Source organism: Anopheles merus, chromosome 3L (genome assembly GCF_017562075.2).
Source record: "Anopheles merus strain MAF chromosome 3L, AmerM5.1, whole genome shotgun sequence".
NCBI lineage: Eukaryota > Metazoa > Arthropoda > Insecta > Diptera > Culicidae > Anopheles > Anopheles merus.
In genome coordinates this window covers 5,352,534-5,365,987 of record NC_054085.1, presented here as the reverse complement: position 1 = coordinate 5,365,987, position 13,454 = coordinate 5,352,534, and the positions used below count along the sequence as shown (strand labels likewise).

General features: G+C 36.3%; 1 protein-coding gene across 7 annotated transcripts in view; it reads left to right on the top strand.

Annotated features, from left to right (window-relative positions):
* Positions 1 to 13,454, top strand: part of LOC121599995 — a 35,098-nt gene that overhangs the window by 18,983 nt on the left and 2,661 nt on the right. For all 7 annotated transcript variants that reach the window (XM_041928178.1, XM_041928177.1, XM_041928179.1 and 4 more), the window contains exons 5-7: positions 997 to 1,324; positions 4,531 to 4,884; positions 9,871 to 10,080. In XM_041928178.1, the coding sequence (XP_041784112.1) occupies positions 997 to 1,324; positions 4,531 to 4,884; positions 9,871 to 10,080 (892 nt within the window). The remainder of the gene's footprint in view (positions 1 to 996; positions 1,325 to 4,530; positions 4,885 to 9,870; positions 10,081 to 13,454) is intronic.

Genomic DNA, 13,454 nt, shown 5'->3' with positions numbered 1-13,454 from the left:
TTTTTTTTTCAAGTTTATAAAATGAAATAATAATAAAAAAGGGCTAGCTCTAGATCATTTTTGGACACCAAGTACCAAACACCAATTATGAGTCTCTTCGTCCTTGGACCCCCTGTTGGGCACAGAAGTTCTCGATGAGACTACTGTACACACTATTGTATATGCAGGAATTACCATCCACGGGGCCCCCGGCGGCCGCTCAGTCCGCTTACCGTCAAATCCGCCATTGCGTACAGTTATTAACATATAGTTTCCGTAGCTTGAAAAAAGGAGCCGTTTTTTTTTAATATATAAATGAATATAAAAATGCTGCAAAAATCATTTTATCGAAAATATGGTTACAAAAATCTGAGTGTAAAAACAAAAAATGGCTTAGCACGCAGTTAAGTGTTAGAATATACAAGGTTATATTGCTCTATGTGTTTAAGAAAAACAAGTAAGAACAAGCAAGCTATAAGCTCGTAAAATAGAAATATAGTTTTTGGGTAGTTTATACGAAATACAAATAGAAGAACATAAATGTTAACTAGCTTTGGGTAGGAACACTTGAAAAGCGTGTTTTTATATGTTTGAACATTTTACTAGTTACGCTTGATGTCAACATAAATAAGCATTTTTATCGCCTACGTAATAACACGATTTTTCACGGTGTATACAAACGTGCTTTACAATGTTAACTGAATAATTTATATTCAGGAGATGTAGTTCTATCACTGAGTTTTAGTACTATTCCTGACTCAAGACCTTACAATCCAGATGTGTGTTATGAGTCTTGGAAGTTTACATCTATTTCATCGCTACTATCTATTCTATTGAGGCAGGGATACATACTCCATTTCTTTATGTAGATCGATTGCCGACATTGGATAATTTGACAGCCCATACATGTCTTTTTAAAGACGTTTTTTTATTAACATATTTATTGAAACACTTTAAAATATATTACTATCATCTGCGCTGCCCTTGATATTACGATTTTTACTAAACTATTTTTAGACGTGATCATGGGATCATAGAACCAATCCAACCTTTACCCATCACCACAACCCCAGGATGGACGACAACCACAACAACGATACCAGACGTTGTTAAACAATCACCGAACTGGACTGGAACTGGAGAAGAAACGTCAGATTTCTTAACGGAGAGCGGCAATGTAACCAAAAACCTGAACCGAGAACCTGGACACCTTGGACTCCTAGCCTCGGGTGAAGCAATCTTCATTTATCTTGTCCCTGCTTTGCTACATCTGAACGGATTCATATTAGCGGTATTTATCTATCGCTTTGCTGATAATGAACAGTTGCAGAACCTCATCGAACGGGTACGTTTGTGTTTTTGAAACAAAGAATTCATAACAGTATGATTAATAATTATTGGAATAGATAATTTTGGACGGAAGCTTATCATAATAATCAATACTGCAAATAGTCTCAGCCTTGAGAAAAATAGCATTCTTGATGCGCTTCAATGCGCTGTCAATGGATTTGCAATGCATATAGGTAAACGTACCTATAATGAGGGAAGTACCAATGTGGTACCACTTTTCGTTTTTAGGTCGTATACTGAAATTTCAGCCTGTCAGCTGTTTTCGAGCAGCTATCAAATTGGGTATAGTATAAGGATAAGCTTAACACAACGTGTATGTATTTAGAAGGCTGATTTTTATCGCTTCTGTATCTGAATGACGATTTTAAGAATGTTTTGTGTTTTGTTTTGTGTGCGTCAAGCTACCAGAAAGCCTGTTTGACCAAAAGTTTTCACCCGTCCTGTCAAAAAGTGACCTTCAAATTTGTGAACCTGGTCTACACTTTGATTCTAGATTCCATCACCTGATCTCTTTAATGCACCTTAGGATAAATGAAAACACCACACTGTTTTACCATTTTTCGAGCAAGTACTCGAATCTAATTCTGGCTTTGAGGCTGAAATAATCTAGACTGAAAATCGCAGGTATGTTTAGTGAGCGGACTTGTATGGAGTGTTTACATGATTTCAGCCTCCAACTGTCAAACTCCATAAAAAATGCTGATTAGAAACGTAAAGGGTGCTACTGCATTACAATGCGCTCCATACTATAGTTTAAAAGTGGTTAAATGTGAAATGTTATCTGGGTTTTTAACAAAGGGATTTAAAGATAAATTGTGCCATTCTGTTTCATAGTGACCAAAAATCCATTTTTTGTTAAATGTGTCAACATTTTTTCAGTATCCGGAGTTAAAACATCCGGTCTGCCTGTTTGACTATAGTTTAACTAACCATTTACGAAAACTGTGCCTTGTATAAACCTACAAAAACGTGGTCAAGTTTCATTAATAGTGATAGTGTTCTATAATACTTTTCTAGCATCAAATTTAAATTCAAACCAAATATGGTTATATACGTCATGGCCAGGTCAATATTTCAATATATTCTATACAGGTAAATCATATATTAATGGAAATTTAAGTAATATTTGTTTTTTACATAAAAAAGCAGTAACAAGCATGCTTTTTTAATTGTTTTCAGTTTTTTTTATGGTTTTTGAATCACAATAGGAACATAAGAACACAATAGTAGATATCATACCAGTTCACATAATAGAACACTGAAAAAAAAGATTCATTCCAAGTATGACAGCCCTTTTGAAACTCAACACTTGTTTCAAGTTTACTGAGATAGATGCCTTAAAAAAATATCCAAAATAAAACAAAAAAAAAAACAAATTTTTGTGAGCGTAAACTCCATAAAGATGGATCTGGGATGTGCTATAAGCAATCTTCCAGGAAATCCACAAGTTCGACACACAGACAGTGGTTATGCATCAGATATGTAGGCTAGAACTGCAGTTTACGTAAAATTATGCAGCCCATAGATGCAAGAAATAACGAATGCAACAATAGTGTTCCATACTAAAACGTGCAAAATTTCGGAGAATATTGCAGATCTGTATCAGTAGAGATGCAAATGATCAATGCTCCGGAGGAGACCGGTAAGACAGTTATTTGATTTTCTGGCTCGTTACGAATATGTGAATATTGTCAAAACCGTCTAAGTAGGGAGCAAGTATATGTCCAAGAGTGGCGACTATATTGTTAGAATAATCATGCAATCCACCCTAGCAAACGAACCCAAAATCACGAACACCTATCAAACTCAATCAAACTCATGTAGATTCTGCAACTGCAAACTGTACCTCTGTGCATTATGTGCTCAAAACCTATGCCTAGATGATAAAAGCAATATCCAAAACAGTAAATACTAACACCATTAACAAAACCAATAAAATTGAACAATCAGCAGAGACCCGCGATAACAGTTACATCGTCAACAGCAGGATTGTCAAAAAACGTTAGCGGATTGCATCTGCAAAACACAAAAAAAAAGAAATAAATATAGAAATGTTCGATCTCTCGACATTCTCCCTTGAGGCGACATCAACAAACAAATCCTATGCTGGAGTATCGTTTCTCGCAAGAAACAGTGGACTAAGAAAAGGAAACCCTCAAGCGAGGAAGGGGAAGACCTCCGAAACAAACGCGAAGCCGTGACAACAAACTAGAAAAAAACTAAAATAACAGAACACAGCAGATATTACATTGAATAACATCAACAACAATAAAACAATAAGAACCTTGCTAAGAACAATAAAACCTAGAAACTAGATTTTAAATAGAACCTAGAAACTATTTAAAAAAAGAAATTCACCCCAGAGCAATTAAAAAAGTATCCTTTAATGAAATTGAATAAGTTAAAAACACACTACTTTACACACACGATAGACTTCTCCATAAAATATCATTCCTTAGTACAATTATAAAAACTTGCTTAAGCAAGCCTCTTTTAATATGTTAGGTAAGAGCGATAATGTTGTGAATATTTACATGTTTCAAAAAATTAATTAATGTATATGAATACCGTATAGAAATCTAAACATTTGTTAAACATATTGATTTCGTTAGAGGAAATATTAATAGTCTTTAATGGTCAAATCAATAGTCAATAACAGTACAGTTACCAAAATCCTTTAATATTTCATTATGATGGAACATCTGCTTATCAACGCTAAAACCTCGAAATCCTTATCTTGTTAGCCATTTGTTAAATATTTAATTTTGCTTATTTTTAAACGTTAAAATGCTTCTGGCCGTATCACATTATTCGTACATACGTATCTCTCGTTTTTTCCTCCCCGAGATGTATGTGCTTCACTTGGAAACATCACATGATAACGTTAAACAATTTCCCACAAACCCATTACCTGTGTCGTGGAAATTCCCGCCTACCGACGTCTATCCTTTCCTACTGTTGCATCTTTACTATGGCATGTAGCTGCCGGGCAGAGGAGTATCGAAATAAATGAAAAACATAAATTCCATTAACGATGACACCGATGTACTGAATCCGTTTGTGCGAATAACCGACGGGAAATTAGCGTCCGACAGCCGGAATTGATTGAACTGGGCTCGTAGATTTTGAACCTGCATTATAAATTCATCGCCTGATTGATCGTGTGCGTATATGCATATACTTTTTTAAATTTATTTGCAGGTCTTTATCCTCAGCAGCAATCCGCGCCGGTTAGTGTTGACACTTTGGCTCTACTTTGGGCTGGGACTGGTTTGGTTGGGCGTCTCCATCGCGTACGTTACGCTGATCGGAATCGATGGAGTCACCGTTTTCGAGCGATTTTTATCGTTTGGATGGACCGGTGGGTTGGCACGATGGACACATACAGGCGAGCTATTAAGGGCGCTGCTCTCGGTTACACTGTTTCTCCATGATCTCCTACAGATGGTAGTGATTGTGAGTTATAGCTTGATGTGTTATATGCTGCGATGCTATTTAAAGGCGCTGAAGGAAAAGCTGCTACTGCACACGATCGAACCACTGAACTGGATGCGGGTGAGTTTTATTTTTTCGTTTCACATGTTTTTTGCTAAAACTTTTAAATTGTTTTATTAATTTTCATTGTATTTTTATGAGTAAAACACAATTTTAAATGATATACATCCAGGACCTATTAAGATGCAATATTTGAGTGTTTTTTTAAAATACTTATTCATATTAAAAGTGTTCAACAAATTGTATTTAGTGACTATTAGAAACAAGCCCGAAAACTCTTGAATAATCATCGATGCAATAAACAAGATCAAACATTATTTAATATAACACTAAATCAGAACCAACGGTATAACAACACTACTTCCAAAATGCTGTGGCTTTACTTTACTCGCACACGTATCTGTAAAATTTATTGCATTCAATACATGCAATATATTTACTTGTTTCACATCATTTAGGTTTCAGTTCTATTCTAGTTTACTGGTGCTTACCGGGTTGGAAAAAGTCCAGCTCGCACTAACTCTGTGTAACGACGATGTATTCCAATTACTGTTCGACAACTCGAAATGGAATGAATGTGCTGTTTGGCTTTTTCAACCCAGCCCGCAAAGAAGATTGGTAAACAAAATCATGCTACAATGTGTTGTGGTCGTAGAAAAACTTCCATTTCGATCAGAAGTGTTTAATGGTTTAAACTTTTAACAGTATTTCAAATGTGGTTAAAGTACAACATAAGTCTAACTTGGAGTATAGCGTGAATGTTTCTACACTAAGATTAATTAAGCAAACGGTATGGCATAGGAGTAGTCAATAATCGCAATAGAATCAACTCTGGCTTGAAAACAGAGAAAAAATCTCAATTTTGAAATAGAAATAGATAAAATATAATTGGGAAGCAACAGCACATAAGTTTGCTCAACTAGTAAGACAGCACAAAATGAGAGAGCTAAACATTCAGCAACGAGTCACACTAGCCAACAATTTCCTAACATCAAAACTGTGGTACATAGGTTCAATTATGATGATAAGTAAATATTATCTTGGGAGGCACGGAGACGTTCTATCTGGGGATATTTATATGGTCAAAAACAAAGCCAAGGGAGGTCTTATCTTGCTAATACCAGAACACAAACTGTAACATGTAATTACATTATTAATTAACCGACACATTGTTGAAAAACAACACATGCCTTTTACAAGAAGCTTCTTGAACCAAACATAAAATCCATCTAACATTAAAGATCTTCCATCATTCTATCCCTTACTACTGCCTATAAGAACAATAGTCCTTCAGCAAAAGAAATCTATAAATAAGTAATAGATTCACTTCCCCTACCACATATTCAATCCAAAACATCATCACTGAAATGGAACAGGATTAGGCATAATATTAATAATAACAAAATTAATTCCAAACAAAGAAGCTACTAATACCTTTTGGTTAACGAAAAAATAGTGACTGAAAAAATCAAATTCAAATTTGGAATGAAAACAAACCCGAAATGTGAGAAATGTGGGATGATCGACTATCTTGAGCATAAATTTAAAGAAATTGAAATCATTAAAAACATATGGATACTGTTTACACAAATAGTCAAAGACAAATTGCATATATAATACCAACATTTCATGCACTCATCAAACCAGACATGAATAATATGAACAAAGAAAAAATAACTAAAATAACATTTTTGGGACATTTGTCATTGGTAGTAACATTACCCAAAATATATTTAAACATATAGACAAGACATTTTTTGTTCAAAATGTATTTATGAATTGTACAGAACCAAATGATTGTTTTAAAAAAGTACAGTAAAATACGGAATGTTTTTGATTTGTTTATATACAAGGAAAGAAAGTATGCAGAGAATATCGATGGCGATATAAGTGAATAAGGAATTTTTCATTTTTTAAATTTCTCTTTAAAGAATCATAAAAACAATAAACAACACAAACATAACCTCCTCGTGATTCAACATTCTCACTTTCTATTTCGACGTATTGCTTGTATAAATAAATGCCTTATTGCGTCCCCGATTAAATTTAGTTCTTCATTGATGTCGTAGCGATTTACGCGATCGTGACTACTTACACAGACTTCCTACACGTATTTTTTACCACGAAATCGGATAGCCAGTGCTAACAGGGCGGACTGGATATAAATCGATCTATGCATTTTTTTTTTAAAGCGATTACTATTAAATCCCATGCTTTTTAATAAACTGTCAGCCAACTATTGATAATTGAACTAAAAACGTAAAATTATTGAATTTTAAATCCATAAAAATGAGTTTGTATAAAAAAATAACACGGTTAACGCCACCTCGGCAACAAATGATATGATTAAAACACTTGATATGAAAAAGCTGACGAAGTTACCTAAAAACTCCCTACAAGAGCTACCTGTAGTTTGTTCACATAAATGTAACGGCTTCAACATACACATGATTTGTGTAGCTGTAGCCGGAAACAATCAGCACCCGAAATCGACAATGCTTTTGCGATAATCGGCATAAATATTCTCGACGGTCGCACAGGAATCCAATTAAATGTTCACGCTGCGAAAAGTATACCTTTCACTAGCTACCAACAACCACGGCTCTGCACTGCACAAAACTGCCCACCGATGACCGTCTCGCCTCTCAGAGGACAAATTTGCCCACGGGAAAATTTATCGAAAATATTCCTCCTGCACATTTTCTCATTACAACGTGGCGGTGTATCTTTCCTGCTGGCTTCGGCACGGTTGTAATTAACGCGATCATGTCCTCTCCCAGCCGATGCATCACACGGGCCGAGCGTTCAGGGAAGCGAAGTAATTTCATTGTAGTTTGAGAAGGCATCGGCCAATGGCGGACCTTGAGCGGCTTTCCCATAGTCGACACTGCCGTCTAGAGTAAAGCGATACGTTATGTTACGCACATCGAAAGCCCCAAAACATAAACCCATGGTAACAGGCGCTAATTTGACCATTCAATTATAGATATTTTCCGCACAATCACTATCATAATCTATCGAATAAATAAATCAACAGCTTCAGTTCAGTTTAGGGCCATAGCCCTCGATACCGGTAAGCTTTCCCCCGCTAATCGTTTAGCAGTTTGCGCAACTTGGGTGTTTTGCCACGTCATGGAATGTTGGGAAATTCTCACGGACAATTGGTTTCATGCTTAGAACGAGGGTTCACATGGATGGCTTTTGATTCTAGTCCAAAGGTTTGTAGAATGAAGGTTGTTTAGGAATGTGTGGTGTAGCCAGTTGCTAAACATTCGGACAAAAATTATAACCGCTAGAATTGTTGTTGCAACGCTGGAAACATAAATATTGTGTAAATTGGTGTCAGAACAAAGTATGAAGTAAATTGACAGGGATATAAAATGAAATTTTGTTCAATTAAAAAAGAGATTAAAAAAATGTTTTTTTTTATTGGCTCAGTTGAGCCTAGCAGCTCACTATTGAGCATTCATTCAATATAGTCACTTTGTTGCTTCCACTCACTATTGAGAGAATTAGTGGATAATACGGCAGTAATGATTTAATTATCAATATTCATATTTCATCATCATTTGCCAGTTCCATGGTACAGACGTCAACTTGTACCACTTAACGATATGCTTGATGCTGACTCAAGTCCCGTATAGAACGTGCCTTCATAGTAGAACTAACTATACTACTATGGGTAATCAATAAGTCACTGATATTCAAGCTCATTAGTGTCATAGACAGGTCTAGATCAACTACGGTTGTTGTAGGAACTAAGAAGAAGAAGATCCATTGTTCCAATCATTTTTCCAAACAATGAGACAATTTGGCATCTAATAATTTCTTCCATTATTATTAGATCCGTGCTGATTTCTATTGAAATTGTTGATAAAGGAAAGGCATTACGATTGTGTAGTAAAATTAATTTATTAGGTCCTTCATAAGTTTACTATAGTCTTTAAAATACGTCTGATTATTATAGGTCATATGTATTATAGGTCAAACCCCTTGTAAGATATTAGCAGAGCTAAGCTGGCGGTTGCTTAGTCCGAATACTGTTGAAGCTGTTGCAAAAAAATCCCAAACGATCAAGTTGAAAAATGGTCTAATATTAGGCTCCTTTGATTGCTCCATTCGCTTCAAGGGTCGTCTGTTCTATTGAGGACTCTGATTACTCGTGCTGTGAGGGGCAGCGTGTCAATACAAAGTATGTTAGAGATGGACACATTTTGAATTATCCATCACGAAAAGCAAAAAACATCAGCATAATCATTTAGAAATCTGTAAAAATAACCATACTTAGTAACAAATACCACAGAAATTATAACACATTATTTGTCCAACATTACCAACATCAAGTATATTTGAAGATTATTTGATGGTAGTACAATTGTTAATAAAATCAGTGAATTTAATTTAATTTTTACATGAATTTGACATTTGGACCATTATCTCTAGAAATCGAATAACCGGTAACCGTCCAGTCTCAAGCTCCCCAGATAATAGACGTTCTACGGTAGTAAAAATATTTAAAATATATCATTTTGGAGTTTTGTAAACATTTACCGGCACCATTTAAGTTTTAACCCTGAAAGTGAAAGACCAGAGAATATTTCGTACTTACACAAATATCGTCATTAGTTCTAAATTATCGTTTCAATTTTCGTTACAATTTTCGACGATCTTGTTCAAAAATGGAATGTATAAAAGTTAAAGATAAATGTGTTAGCTTTTTAATTGCTTCCATATAAAAAAAGCTGACGGGACATTTCAACTAAATAAAACAAATATATTGCATATTGTATAGAAAAAGCTCGTTTGCTGCATTAGCTTGCTGGCTCGCTTCATGCATAGCATTAATTAAATTTATTTTCAAGTGTGTATTTTTCATGATTTGTTATTGTTTGTTATTGTTATTGTTATTGTCACTAAATGTTTGCAATTATTCTAATAATCTTATATGCATTTTTCTTGTTTCTTTCAACATTTCTTGGCCTTGCTATTTCCTGCTCAACAATTGGCTGTGGATGTGTATAAAAAAACATAACCATAAAACAACAGGAAATCTGCGAGTTCCGGAAGCTTCTTCACCATCTAAACACAAAAATCTCACTACCGGTGGCCAGCCTGACCGTGCTTAACCTCAGCTACACGGTGTCGAGCGTGGCGCATCTGTTCCACAACATGACGGCCTGTCCGATTAACATATTCACCGCGAGTCTCGCCAACATTCTGCTCTGGCTGGTCATCGCACTGGTGCCGTTCTTTCAGGTAAGCCTACTTGCGCGTGGTCGCAACCTAACCGCCTAAGCTGCCCTGTAATCCTTTCGGATCATCTAATCACAAGCGACCGTCGTTTGGACGCGCCGCCAAAGGGCTGTTCGTGGGCTACGCACACTTGGCGTTGAGCTTTCCCTCAAAGCGACGCTAGGCCGGTAATGGGGGTTGACTTACCTCAAGGATTTACATTGATCCACTCAGCTGGAAAGGACTGGTGGTGGCATGGGGTGGGGATGGTGGTTGTATTGGTGGAACAGTGGCATAACATTCCGCAGTGTTTGGCGGTGCACTGGCCTTATTGTAGCGTGTGTTCAATTAGCGCGCGCGATGAACCTGCCTCAGTTCGATGAAAATCCTATCGATTGCTGGGAAACCAGCACACCATCACAATGCAGCCAGATTACAGAAATGTTGATCTCTCGGACAATGTTGGTACCGCTGGGAGTGTAGTTATGGTGGATTCTCGTTAGTTTAAGGTACTACGGCATGGTGAGTATGTTTGATTGGGAGAATATATGTTGCATGCACGGTTGATTTGATTCGAATTATTATAACTCGGGGTTAGTAACAACCTTAAACTGGGTCAATGTTAGTTGAAACCTAGGTATATATGCTCACAGATTTATTTGATCGGATTCTTGTACAAAAAAAAACCACTCCCTGCAATGCGAGTGTATTATTTATAATTGTCGACATGTATTCAGATACAGTTATTCTGACCTTAATGTATCGAACCATAAATTATCGTAGCTTCAGTAAACTAAACCTAATCAAATTGGTACAATGCACAGTATAAGAAACCTGTTGCACTTTTGTGCTTTAATTAATAGACATGTTGCATAATTTGGCGCAAGAGTTAAGCAATTAAAAAAGCCCATAAAAGCCGATTTGACTTGTCATTTAACAATTATCTTTTAACTTTTATATGAGTCTCAGTAATAATAAATTTAAAACAAAAATTCGCCTCTTTTTTTCGGTTCATAAGTTCTAAGCTGAAAATCGAACATCCTTCTTTGCAAGTCATTTGTGGCTTGCAGTTACCTTATAGACATAAATGTTGAGCTTAGAAAGAAGCGCCGACGATTCGACACGGTTGACAAGGAGTACGGCAACAAACAGCCACTAGGCGTTGCACTGTCGCTGGTTCAGCGATTCGAGACCTAAGAGCGCACAACGACCGGTATAATCTACCTGAACACTCCAGAAGCGCAGGGCAAGCCGCGGGAACTTGCGCTGGATTGACTCATTGATTGATAAAATTATTGGATAATTGGAAATTTTTAAGTGTGTGAGACTATTGTATGTGTTGTATATCTTGAGTCCCCTATATCCCTTTTAATACACAAGTACCGCAATATCATAGCTACTATCCAACTTTTCCGGGGCGAAATCCGCTCATAATAGCGCACCATACCACTGCACTCCACAACAATGTTTACATATATTACAGCTCAACTCCCATGACAATATATTATCACACTTGCCCCAAACGAAGTTTTTTTTTTAATTTAAAAAAACATAATGTTCCACTTATTCTACGAAAAATTTCACTTTTTCTCAGCTTTGTGGATATATAAATATTTGCTCCATTCTTTGTTCCTAAGTGTTTTGAAAGTTTGTTTGTATTGGTTGAATCACTATAATTTTCTGCTCTATTTTGGTAAACAGCATAAATTAATTGAAAACAATGAGAAACATTGACCATTTTATATGAAATTGGGCACAGAATGTATAGTAATTGGAACAAAACCAAGTGTTTCGTCGCGAATAGTTTTCGGATAAAGTTTCCTTTTCTTTCTTTGGTTTTTGCTGCTAATAATTACCGAAGCCGTTGTAAGAAATTGCTGGTGATGAAGAGAGAGAAAAAGCCTTTTTGCCCTCTATTTATTAATTTAACATCGATAGAGATGTGTACATCAACGGGCGCGGATGTGATCCGATCCGCAGTTCAAATCTGCACGATTCGCGTAGCTGCTCGAACACCAAGTATATACTGATTTGAACATTTAAATACTAGTACTTAAATACTTAAATTTACTGAAAAAATCCTTTGTGGTACTCTTTTTCTTATGACACTCTTCCCAACATCCGTTTCAAACGTTTCCAATTTATATTTGCATAGTTTAATTGAAATCAAATGTGTTTTAAAAATGTTTTAATGTGGATTAAAGAATCAATTTAGTTTAAACAAATATATTCTTAAATTTAAATATGCAAACAGTAGTTGTAGCATTTGTAGTATTTTAATTGGTAGATGGTATAACAATAATAATAACTTAACATTACCAAGACGCCTTCAACTTACAAAGCCATGGAGAATTACATGGTATAAAAATTTACATAATCATTGTCTACTTTTAATAATAGCACTTTAAACTTCTTACAATATAAAAATAGTTGTGCCATCTGGGATAGAATATTTCATCGATGTATTATTCATTGATGTATGAATTAAACAAGCCGAATCTAAGAGAACATATGAAAACAACATGTAAATGATGAACTCAAGAACATTAAACAAAATAATCTAATCACTGCCCGAAACATTAAAAAGTATTTCTAAACATTTAAAATTTCGTTTTGACCTTCTAGATAATAATCAGATAAATCGATCAATCTTGACCATTCATACTATTTAATCCCTATAATGTAATCCTTCATACCCACCCACTCATCCCAATGACAATGATTGTGAAATACGGACACACACACCATTCAAATCATCTGCTCCACATTGTGTTTGTTTCACTTCGCATTGCGTGCAAACCTAAACGTAAATTATCTCTAATTGTGTAAATACGCACCCGGTAGGCTTCTCGGGGACGAGGTGGCCCAAAACCTCATTCAATTTAGCGATTTAACCGAAAATCATTTTCCCTAATCCTCTGCGCTACCATTCAAAAGCAATCTGCGGGGCAAATGTCGCCATGGGGCGCAGTGAGCGGGGTGCTGCAGTATTGAAATTCAAAGGCGCATACATCACTTTTTCCTGTTTTTCACTCCCGCCCTCAAGCCGCCGCACAATATCAAGAAGGCGTTCAAATCGACCGAACTGCGCAGGCAGACCTGCTGGTTGGGAAAATGCAGGCGGAATTGAATTAGCATAACTTTGCATCAAGCATTCTTCCCGGATTCCCGCCGGGCCCACCAGGATCTCCCGTCCGCCCACAGGATGTGATGCAGCAATAGAGTGTGTTCTGGCGCTTGTTTTTATCATTCCGATGCGTTCCGTGAGAGAGCATCGTGGATTGAGTTTCCAACTCCGACGCCACACTTCCTGCCAACAGTCGTCACATTTAATACACAGCACACGCCCATTATCAGTCCATAACAGAGCGATGTGCCCTGCTAGGCATACATGCATC